We start from the raw sequence: 11,993 nt of genomic DNA on the forward strand, positions 1-11,993 counted from the left end.
CGCCCGTTCCTGGCTGCAGCCGACTGCATGGATCTGGAGTTGTCTGACGCTAGCCTTCCTTGCTCGGTTAGAGTCCCCTCCGGTCGGACCACCAGCTATGATGTTGATTTCACCTCGGGAAGTGTTGTTTCTATTCTCTTCTTCCCGAGCGGACGGTCTAGGCCGCTCCCTAGACATCCGGGGATTGTCTTCACGCCTCGGAGTGTGGTGCCACTCAGGAGTCTGTCTCTGCCGCCTGTCAGGTATCGTCCGATCAGCCTCACGAGGTCTCTGTCGCCTGTCGGATGATGGTGATCGACGGCCGCCACTCCGGGGAACAAGATGAGCGATCAAGGGAAGACTCCGGCAATCTTTTGTGATGTGCGTGTCCGTCCGGTGGAATGAGCAGAACATTGGGGTCCATTTCTTTTTGGGCTTGGGCCGCTCGGCTGCTACCTCTTGGACATGAGACCTTGGATGGTGAGAACGAATTGCTTCGGCCCTTGGTCCTCTGGGCGGCTGATGGGCAATGGGCAGCTTCCGCTCGGCAGGGGGAGCCCGCTCGGTTGGAGTTTCTTTTCTTTGGGCCGCTTGGGCTTCCTCTACATTGATGTATTCATTGACTCAGTGTAGCATATGGTCGTAGTCTCGGGGCGGCTTCCGAATGAGCGAGCGGAAGAAATCCCCGTCCATGAGGCCTTGTGTGAAAGCATTCATCATCGTTTCTGAGGTGGCCGTTAGGATGTCCATGGCCACCTGATTGAACCGCTGGATGTAAGCTCTGAGCGGCTCCCTTGGCTCTCGCTTGATGGCGAACAGGCTGACACTCGTCTTCTGATAACGCCGACTGCTTGCAAAGTGGTGGAGGAAGGCCGTGCAGAAGTCTTTGAAACTGGTGATGGATCCGTCCGGCAGCCTCCGAAACCACCGTTGAGCCGATCCCGAGAGGGTGGTTAGGAAAACTCGACACTTCACTCCATCTGTGTATTGGTGAAGGGTATCCGTGTTATCGAACTTACCCAAATGATCGTCCAGGTCGGTGGTTCCATTATATTCACCGATCGTCGGGGGCACATAATGCTTCGGCAGAGGGTCCCTCAATATGGCTTCCGAAAACTGACGGTTGATCTGTTTAGGCGAAGTGTCCGCTTGGGGGGCCTTGCCTTTCCTGTTGTCTCGTACTGGCACTTCGTCTGATGAAGACCCTCGATCACGATTAACTGCCGCGGCTTCCGGAGGCGTGCGGAATAGGGCCCGGTGAAACGGAACCGTGGCCTGTGGTGCTTCCGCTCGGCCCCCGGATACTGATGTCGCTTGCTGCTCGATCCGCTCAGCTTGTGCCTTCTGTTTTTGTTCCATAAGCTTAGCTGCCCTCGACTCGGATCAGAGCGTCGAGTTCCTCCGTGGAGAGCGTTACCGTATGCGGTCGTCCAGCTTCGTCCATTGCTTCCGATCGGATGCAGGAGCGTTCCCACAGACGGCGCCAAATTGATCCTGTCCGAAAGCTGAATCAACGGACGCTGGGCACGTGGCGCTCTCCAAGCGGCTGACGTAGATCTCCTGACTGTTCGCACGGGCCTCTGGTGAACCTGCACAGAAGTCGGGCCGGGATGGGGTTCCCGGCGACGACCCTCCGACGCTCAAGTCAGGTAAGCGAACAAGAAAATGGCATCAAATATGTGATATCGCGTACCTCCGGTGAAGTGCGAGGCTCCTTATATAGAGCTGGGAAGGAGCTCATGTACACATACCGAGGCGAATACGTGTCCCCAGCCCATACCTCAGTAAGGGCTTGTCAGAAGGCTTACCTGACACCATACTGCTACAGTCCAAGCATGTCTTCAATGGGACAGCGGAACCCCTTGTCGTAAGATTTGAAGTATGGCCGGATTATAGAGCATGCCCGCTGTCAGAAGATGTCCCTTGTCCTTTTCTCCTTACTCCCTGCCGATCGTCCGGCCGGCCAGCACTCGCCTTACGTCCGGCCGGTCATATATAGTGGTCTACTTGGGAGATTCTCGGTAATGTGCTCTGTGGAAACTGTTAGCAGTATGCTACCTTATGTCTTCGGCCGAGCGTGCCATCCGCTCGGCCCTATGATCCTGTTCAACGAGCGCCGGAACCCCGACTCCCGCCGGGGCGCCTTTTGCCATCAGTTGGACACCGATCGGCCGGCCGGGCGGTCGGCCAACCCTTCTCCGGTCGGCCTATTGATCCAACCTTTTCTCGGGTGTCCGGTCGGTTCATCCTTCTCCTATCGACCACCTGGCCCTTTGACTTCCACGTGGCGTTGACTCCCCAGAACGGGGGTCCCCTGTTCTTACCGCCGGATCATATATATATATATATATATATGATCCTGTCCGAAAGCTGAATCGACGGATACTGGGCACGCGGCGCTCTCCAAGCAGCTGACGCTGATCTCTTGATTGTCCACACTGACCTCCGGCGCACCTGCACAGAAGTCGGGCTGGGAAGGGGTTCCCGGCGATGACCCTCCGACGCTCAAGTCAGGTAAGCGAACAACGGAGAAGTGGCTCCAAGTATCAAAGAACGCGTACCTCCGGTGAAGTGCGAGGCTCCTTATATAGAGCTGGAAAGGAGCTCATGTACACATACCGAGGCGAATACGTGTCCCCAGCCCATACCTCAGTAAGGGTTTGTCAGCAAGCTTACCTGACACCATACTGCTACAGTCCAAGCACGTCTTCGATGGGACAGCGGAACCCCTTGTCGTAAGATTTGGAGTATGGCCTGATTATAGAGCATGCCCGCTGTCAGAAGATGTCCCTTGTCCTTTTCTCCTTATTCCCTGCCGGGCGTCCGGTCAGCATGCGCCTTATGTCCGGCCGGTCATATATAGTGGTCTACTTGGGAGATTCTAGGTAAGGTGCTCTGTGGAGGCTGTTAGCAGTATGCTACCTTATGCCTTCGGCCGAACGTGCCATCCGCTCGGCCCTTCGATCATGTTCATTGAGCGCCGGAACCCCGACTCCTGCCAGGACGCCTTTTGCCAGCAGTTAGACACCGGTCGTCCGGCGGGGCGGTCGGCCCGCCCTTCTCCGGTCGGCCTATCGATCCAACCCTTTCTCGGACGACCGGTCGGTCCATCCTTCTCCTATCGACCACCTGGCCCTTTGACTTCCACGTGACATTGACTCTCCAAAATGAGGATCCCCTACTCTTACCGCCGGATCAATATATTCTTACCGCCGGATCAATATATATATATATATATATATATATATAGATTTCTTATAAGATTAGAACCAAAGAAGTCAATAAGCCCGGACTACAGTTCTTTTAAATAATTAATCAAAAAAAGTCAAATCTCAGCTGCAAATAGATTATAAGGAATTTTCCTCATCTAACTGTTGAGATGAATTTCCATTGGGATGAATTTTCACGAAACTTAATTTATGTTGATGACTGATAAAAAATTTTCATGAGATTAAATTAATTACTTTAAATAATTAGTCGATTTGAATAGTTAAATATCTACATTATTAAAAAAAAAAAAAAAAAGCCACTCAATGAGCCCTCAAATAATGGTACATTAATGAAAGACTTAGTGGATTACTTAAATATTCATGATTTAAATCTCAATTATAACGTATTATAGGATATTTTTATAATGTTAGCTACTAAGTGAGGAACCGTATACACTTCTGAATTTACTTAGTGGACAATTTGTTGAACCGAATCGTCCACTTTTAAAATTAATCAGATAATAAAAATTAGACACCTGAATTAAAGAGACTCAGTGAAACATAGAGTGGCTCAGTATTTAGATGAATACACACACAAAAAAAAAAAATACCTCAAAGAACGAAATAACTAGTTCCCAAAGGAAACGTATGAGATTTACCTAGAGATCACCTGAACCATTATCTGTATCCCGAAGCCCATCACCAACAGGAGCAAAAAAAACTTCATGATCCTAGATAAAACTTGCCAGAATTACAAAATCTAAAAACAATTGTTCTTTCCGTCCATCGCCAACAAACTCTTGCCAGAAATCAGATACGATGCAGAATAAGAAAACATAAATCATGTTTTGAAAAGAAAAAATCTAGATTTTGAAAAGCAGGATATTTGAATCACAAAAATGGTCAGCTACCAAAAGAAATGGTTTGATTAAACAAAACATTGTATGAATGAATCGCATGACTCTGAAAACATGTTTACGAGTTTGAAGTTTTATCAAGCAAACTGGGAAAATATTAAAATAGTAGAAATAGCTTCAGTTCGTCATCAAGTTCACTAATAACAGCCAAACAAGGAAGTAAAAGATATCCGTGGAGAGACAATGTCTGATTCCTCTTCCGAGATGGTCTCGCCTTGTGATGACGATGACCTTTGCCACAAAGGCCACAATACTTATTACCAGCAGAAGTGAGATCATGGAGCTCCCCCTATGTTTGTGCACACCCCCACTATGAGCAGCATTGACAAGGATAACTTTATAATGCTTGAAAGTTGAATCCTGTTAAATGCAAAACATGACATCGAGATCCATAAAAGGATAAACACACGAGCAATTTGAAGATACAACAAAAGGGCTGAGTCGAATAACCTCAGCCCAACCAAATTCCTTCCAGCTCCTCTTTTTAGGAATTTAAGTTGGGGAATACGCTGACTTGGACTTGTCATGGACGTTACCCTTGGCTGTGGCCTCTTTCTCCCACCACATCTAACTCAGACACAATAAATGACATATCCCTGCATATAACAAGACATTATGATGTAATCACATGGCAGCATGCATGGATGGATTGCACTTGAGCAACAATGTTTTCACACAAATAGATTATAGCTATAATATATTTCTCTATAATTGTTGCCAAAACAGAACATGAAGCCTTAAAAGGTATTTTATCATCTAAATTAGCAAGGGGATACACTTCACAAAGATGATCAGACTCAGGCCATGCTCAACAGACAAAACTCACCTTATCCTTCTAAGTCAATGAGATCTCTGTAAAATCACTTAAATTTTATGATACACTTGAAAATGAATAGGCCAAAAAACACTCAAACTAAGATTTACTTGTGGGGAACCACAAGAGGATTCATCTTAACTTTGACTTTCATATGGTTCTCTATTGCTAATGCCCATGTTGCTCAGATTGGGAATGAGTATTTGACATTGGTGTGGATCCAACTGCCTGACACAGCTATATCCAAAGATTTTTGCACATGATAAATAGAGAAATAATGTGTTCGACTGTCGGAATCCAACATCAGAATCCAACAATGGAATACAAGGGGTAGAGAAAGATTCCTAGGCATCAGAGTCTATGGTTCATTATATGATTAAAGTACCAAAAGCACACATCATGTTCAAGTTCATCGGAGTCTACTGGTAGTAGTTTGATGAGAAAAGGATGTCACATTTACAACAAAAGGTATCTTCTTGCATCATTATCTATTCTCAGTGACTTGGAGCAAATGCATACGTGAACCAGCCATTCCATTTCCTGTTTGTCATATACTGCAACAACTAGCTGACAGGCTGACTACCAATCTTATAAACATCGGGCACATGTGAGTGGATATACATATAGAGATATGCACATTCATGGATGCACTTAGAAAATAACCACATTGAATGAAAAAACAGGTCACAAATCATCGGGGCATACCTTCTCTCAAAGTTACTATCTGCTAGGTAAAGTACCTACAAGGACCTCCTTTGTGGTTCTTAATTCAGTATAACATGCTTTCCTGTGATTAAAACAGGACCCATTTCTAGAGACAAATCAATCAGGTACACCGCAAATGCAATTATCACTTGTAGAAATGCAACATGAGTTCCATACTGGCTGATAGACTGATTAAGTATCAGAAGTAAATACATAACCAAATTATAGTAGTCAGGGACACTCTAACAAGATCACAAAACAGGATCAAGAATGCTAGCAGAATTCCTAATCTTGTTCTTGTAATCACCAGTCATAGTTATACTTAGTGCCCGATTACTTGAATGGAAAAGATGAGGAAAAGGAGGGATATGATTACAAAATTACATAGGGAGTTCCATCATTAATTCTCTCTTTTTTTGTCACTATCCTTCTTTTCCCTTTTATCTCCTATACAAGTAACCTGACCAGAATACAAATTTTAAGTATTGCCAACTAGAAGGTCATACGAATCTCTTGAGAAGAACAAACAAAAGTTAGTGACATTTTGATATGCAGTAAACCCAAAACAAGCTTCTTTTTTCAACTTTACCTGCTTGGCTTTGTAACCGAGTCGCCGAACCTTGTGGGGCGGATTGGTCGGGTGACACGAACGGTCAGACCAAGAATATTATGTGATCTGAACCTAGAAAATTTGTGTGATATTGAAGACGGACGGTTAGGATCGGTTGGAGGAAGACCAACAAAGTCATCAGATCAAGCGGTAGCGGTTGCCACGCCACAATTTGCCGAGATCGCCACACTACCCTAACGGCCCCTAGTGCTGGCCCGACAGATATAGAAGACGTTCAGTCGAGCAATATTAAACGTTTGATGGAGGGTGGAAGGAGGGCGGCTTCCTCTTCTTGTGTCAGGCTAAGCTTGGGACAAGCTCTTATCTGTAATTGCTTGAGCGAAGTGAAGTTTTCAAATCTCTTGAGAGGCATCCGCATGAGTTCATGACATCCTATTACATGAATGACTTCGATATTTGATAGATTCTGCAACAGCAACCCTTCTTCTAAGCTTGTCAAATTGTTGCATTTACTGATTTGTAACTTTGAGAGAAATGATGTCATTTGATTGCCTCCGCTTCCATTTGTTTCTAGTTCCCGTAGGCTTGGCAGCTCTGTTAACCCAACTTCATATAGTACTAAATTTGTAAGCGAAGGAGGGAGAGGAGGTAACCTCTCGAGCTTAGGGCATCTATAGATAGCAAGTCTTCGTAAGCTCGGAAATAGCTCGCTGCCGTCAATCCAACACCACCCTTCACATGCCGGCATGTGGTTGATGAAGAGATTTTCCAAGCTAAGAAAACACTTGGATATAGCTTCAGTGCTAAAAAACCCATGGCCTATCTGTTTCACTGCTGGTATATTTACAATTTTAAGAACCTTAAGACATGGAAGTCGTCCAAGATTACTAGGAAGCTCCTCCAGTGCCTCCAGGTCATGCAATACTAGCGTCTCCATCCTTGGAAGTAGTACTTTTTCTGTAGCACCGTAGAAAGCAAAATCAATATGTTTTACCATAGGCATCCTTGTTATGCAGAGAGACTTGAGACATGGAAGTGAACCAAGATCAGAGAGCTCATCTAAAACTGGCAACTCCATCAGTTCTAGCACTTCTAGCACAGGGAACAGTTCATTTTTTGTGGCATGAACTGATGCAAAACCAATGTGTTTCAACAACTGCATTTGTATCATGCGAAGAACCCTGAGACGTGGAAAATGTCCTAGACCGGAGAACTCTTCCAACGCATGCAGGTTCCTCAACTCCAACTCTTCTAGCATAAGAAACAAGGAATTTTCTATGGCACCGGATGCTACAGAATCAATGTGTTTCAATGACCTCATTTCTATCATGTGAAGAATCCTGAGAAGTGGAAAATGTCCTAGACCGGAGAACTCTACCAATGCAGGCATGTATCTCAACTCCAACTCTTCTAGCATAGGAAATAAGGAATTTTCTATGGCACCGGATGCTGCAAAATCAATGTGTTTTAATGACCTCATTTCTATCATGCGAAAAACCCTGAGAAGTGGAAAACGTCTAGGACTGGAGAACTCTTCCAACGCATGCAGGTTCCTCAACTCCAACTCTTGTAGCATAGGAAACAAGGAATTTTCTATGGCACCGGATGCTGCAAAATCAATGTGTTTCAATGACCTCATTTCTATAATGCGAAAAACCTTGAGAAGTGGAAAATGTCCTAGAGTGGAGAACTCTTCCAACTCAGGTATGTGCTTCAACTCCAACTCTTCTAGCATAGGAAACAAGGAATTTTCTATGGCACCGGATGCTGCAAAATCAATGTGTTTTAATGACCTCATTTCTATCATGCGAAAAACCCTGAGAAGTGAAAAATGTCTAGGACTGGAGAACTCTTCCAACGCATGCAGGTTCCTCAACTCCAACTCTTCTAGCATAAGGAACAAGGAATTTTCTATGGCACGAGATGCTGCAAAATCAATGTGTTTTAATGACCTCATTTCTATCATGCGAAAAACCCTGAGAAGTGGAAAATGTCCAGGACTGGAGAACTCCTCCAACGCATGCAGGTTCCTCAACTCCAACTCTTCTAGCATAGGGAAAAAGGAATTTTCTATGGCACTGGATGCTGCAAAATCAATGTGTTTTAATGACCTCATTTCTATCATGCGAAAAACCCTGAGAAGTGGAAAATGTCCAGGACTGGAGAACTCTTCCAACGCATGCAGGTTCCTCAACTCCAACTCTTCTAGCATAGGAAACAAGGAATTTTCTATGGCACCGGATGCTGCAAAATCAATGTGTTTTAATGACCTCATTTCTATCATGCGAAAAACCCTGAGAAGTGGAAAATGTCCAGGACTGGAGAACTCTTCCAACGCATGCAGGTTCCTCAACTCCAACTCTTCTAGCATAGGAAACAAAGAATTTTCTATGGCACCGGATGCTGCAAAATCAATGTGTTTCAATGACCTCATTTCTATCATGCGAAGAACCCTGAGCAGTGGAAAATGTCCTAGAGTGGATAACTCTTCCAACGCAGGCATGTGCTTCAACTCCAACTCTTCTAGCATAGGAAACAAGGAATTTTCCATGGCACAAGATGCTGCAAAATCAATGTGTTTCAATGACTCTATTTTTGTCATTCGAACGACCCTCAGACAAGGAGATCGTCCAAGATTGAGAAATTCTTCCGATACATTGATGTTCGTCAACTGTAGCTCTTCTAGCATAGGAAATAATTTGCTCTCTCTAGAACCACATACCTCAAAACATGATTTCGAGAAGCACATGCTCTCTATGTAGAAGACCTTAAGGTGCGGCAGCAATGCAGTGCAGGAAATATCTTTCCAACTCTCACAGTGACTCAACTCAAGTCTTTCCAAGTTGGATAACTCCTTTTTCAACCAGCTAGGTGATCTGACACCATAATACCTACTGATCTTTAATCGTTTTAGCGACTCATGCGGTTGGAGCCCTTCAAGTACCTCTGTGGCAGCTAACTTGTTCTTCAACTTGGGATCAGATTCCCATTCCAACTCTAGAGCATCAAGGTACTCTTTGTTCTTCATTTGAGCATTTTCAGCCTCTTCTTTAGTTTCAATATTCTCCAGATTAGTAATTTTGAGTTTTCCATGAAGCTGCTTCAAACCACTTAGCTCTGTGATTTTGAATCCAACTTCCTTTCGCACTTGAAATTCAGACAATTCTTGAAGAGAGGTTAGCCTTCCTATCATTTTTATCTTTACAGCTACTTCATTTTCAACATCAATATGCCTCAAATTAATTAGCTGACTTATATCTTCTGGAAGAGAGATTAGTGACTTGCCTTTTGCTATCGGTGTTTGCCAACTGTAGTGTCTACTACTTATATCTCCTAGAAGAGAGATTAGTTCATTGTCTATCAGTGTTTGCAAATTGTCGAGTTCACTAATATCTTCTGGAAGAGAGATTAGTGAATTGTCTTTTGCTATCAGTGTTTGCAAATTGTAGAGTTCACACAGGGATTCAGGCAATTTTTTTATTCCATTGTAAGAAATGTCCAGGTATCGGAGATGTACCAATTTACCAACACTAGTAGGCAGCATCCGCAAGCCACAACCAGACAAAACCAATACACGAATGCTTCTTAATTTTTTGACAAAGTCAATGGGTGGTGACTCTCTAAAGAATAGAGAATGTAATTTCTTTAATCTAGACCTCACATATTTTATCTCTACGAACTCTGTTTCAACTACTAGATGACGGAGGGTGGTTGATATCTTATTGGACTTGCCATCATTCATCCTACTTGTTTCGTCCATAGAAACCGACTGTGTTAGATCATGTATGAGGTCATGCATCACATAATATTGCCTCCCAAATGTTGTTTCTTGTTGAAACAAAGACATGTTGACCAACTCATGAAAGTACTTACTTGCTACATCTTCCATCCTCTGATTTCCTTGAGATACAACGAACCCTTCGGCCATCCACATTCTTGTTAATTCAATTTCAGAAAACTCGTAATCCTTTTGAAAGAGGGAACAGAAGGCAAAACACCGCTTGAGAGGCGCACTAAGATATTGATAGCTCAGTTGTAGAACTGGAATAATATCATTTTGATTCTGTTGCAATTCCCATACCTCGCTCTTCATTATACTTCTCCAGTAGTGTGGGTTCATGTTGGATCCTAACAAGTTTCCCACTGTTTTTGCTGCTAGTGGCAAGCCCTTCAACTTTGAAGCTATAATTCTCCCGATTTCCTCAAGTTCTGGGTGCTCCTCAGGTTTCGAAGGACCAAATGCACATTTCTTGAACAGCTCCCAAAATGATATTTTATCTAAATCGCCAAGAACAATCGCCTCCACTGTACCAATTTTGTCAGCAATGCTCTTGCTCCGAGTTGTCACTATGACCTTGCTTCCTGCAGCAGCATCCTCGAATGGTGCACACAACTTTCTCCACTCCTCCTCGTCTTCATTCCATACATCGTCGAGGACTAACATAATCATCTTAGATGCAATTTTCTCTTTCAGAATGTTTTGGAGAACATCTAACTTCATTTGCGAAGAATCTTCAGTCTTGGTTACAGACTCGATGATCTCCTTGGTGAGTCTTTGCACATTAAAATTCTCGGACACACAAATCCAAATCTTGAGGGCGAAATGGTTCTGAATCTCTTTATCCTTGTAAACAAGCTGAGCCAGAGTAGTCTTCCCAACACCTCCTATTCCGACAAGAGGTATGACCGAGAAGCTACTGCCCTTGTCACTTGCTGATGCTGACTCGTCTGTTGATCTTAGTAATAGCTCTATTATTCTCTTTTGTTCTTCCTCTCTGCCAAGCACTTTGCTGATCAAGAAAGAGCTTGTTTCTCGTGTGGCCGACGCCAAATCAGATTGATACTGCCCATCAGATGCATCTGCTTGTAATAATTGGCACATTTCCTTCATGTCAGCATAAATACAATCCAACTTTTTCTGGATCTTGTTCAGTCTTTTGACAGAATCACTGAACAATTTAGCTTTGGCGTTCCTAATAGCTCTAGAAATGCGGTTACCCGCCATGTGACTTGCCTCTTCTTTAATCTTTTGCTTCATGCCATGGAACGTCAGGTAATCGAGGAAGTCTTCGGCGTCGTATGCGGCATCTTGGAGTTGCTTCATCATCTCGACTAACCTCGCGTCCCTGCTCCATCTCATCCCTGCCTTGTCGACGATCGTGTGGATGTTAAGCAGAGATCTTTGTAGCTTCTGCAAGTCATCGTCCTGAAGGCCGTGCAGCTTTCCTCTCAGCGACGATGTGGACACCCTGTCGACAAGCATCCTGATGACAGGCTGCGCTAGCCATCCTCCGACTGCTAGTGCTGCTGCACCCTCCATTGGATATATTTTAGAACAGAGCCTTATTTCACGAAACCGATCCCCAATTCACAAGAGAGATCTTTGCTACTCCGCTGACTTCAAAGTCCTGAATTATTGGAGACAACATGGACCCCACTCCAATAATAGAGCCTAGACAACACTTTTTCTTGGATTGAGAAATAGAGGATTTGACCTTTTTCATTAAGTGTTAAAGATGACAATATGCTCCCCTTAGAAACAATTCTTTATGCCTGGTTAGAGGTGGTTAAGAAAGAAAATTTTTAATTGCATATTCTTAATCTGTTTAGACATAAAATAATCATAAATGAAAGTTGTGGATTACTTTTTAATATTTTAATCTATCTAAAATCAAACAAAATGAATTTCTTTTTCTTCCTTTTTATCTTGCCTAAATCCCTCTTGTGAATTGCCAATAACTTTAGGATTGTCAAATACTTTTGACCAAAAGCTTTAGGTGATCCTATAGAACCTAAGG

General features: G+C 43.8%; 1 protein-coding gene across 1 annotated transcript; it reads right to left on the reverse strand.

The window, feature by feature from the left end:
• Window positions 1-4,111: 4,111 nt before the first annotated feature.
• On the reverse strand, window positions 4,112-11,577 carry LOC122033497 (disease resistance protein RGA2-like). Its single transcript, XM_042592536.1, has 3 exons — window positions 6,214-11,577; window positions 4,556-4,701; window positions 4,112-4,465 (listed from the first exon to the last, which is right to left on the reverse strand). The coding sequence occupies exon 1, from the start codon at window positions 11,513-11,515 to the stop codon at window positions 6,470-6,472; it is 5,046 nt and encodes a 1,681-aa protein (XP_042448470.1). The 5' UTR covers window positions 11,516-11,577; the 3' UTR covers window positions 4,112-4,465; window positions 4,556-4,701; window positions 6,214-6,469.
• Between the last annotated feature and the right edge of the window lie 416 nt (window positions 11,578-11,993).

Source organism: Zingiber officinale, chromosome 11B (genome assembly GCF_018446385.1).
Source record: "Zingiber officinale cultivar Zhangliang chromosome 11B, Zo_v1.1, whole genome shotgun sequence".
NCBI classification, from domain to species: Eukaryota; Viridiplantae; Streptophyta; class Magnoliopsida; order Zingiberales; family Zingiberaceae; genus Zingiber; species Zingiber officinale.

Coding starts and splice junctions, on each gene's coding strand:
- LOC122033497 (XM_042592536.1), bottom strand. CDS start 11,515: ATGGAGGGTGCAGCAGCACTAGCAGTCGGAGGATGGCTAGCGCAGCCT.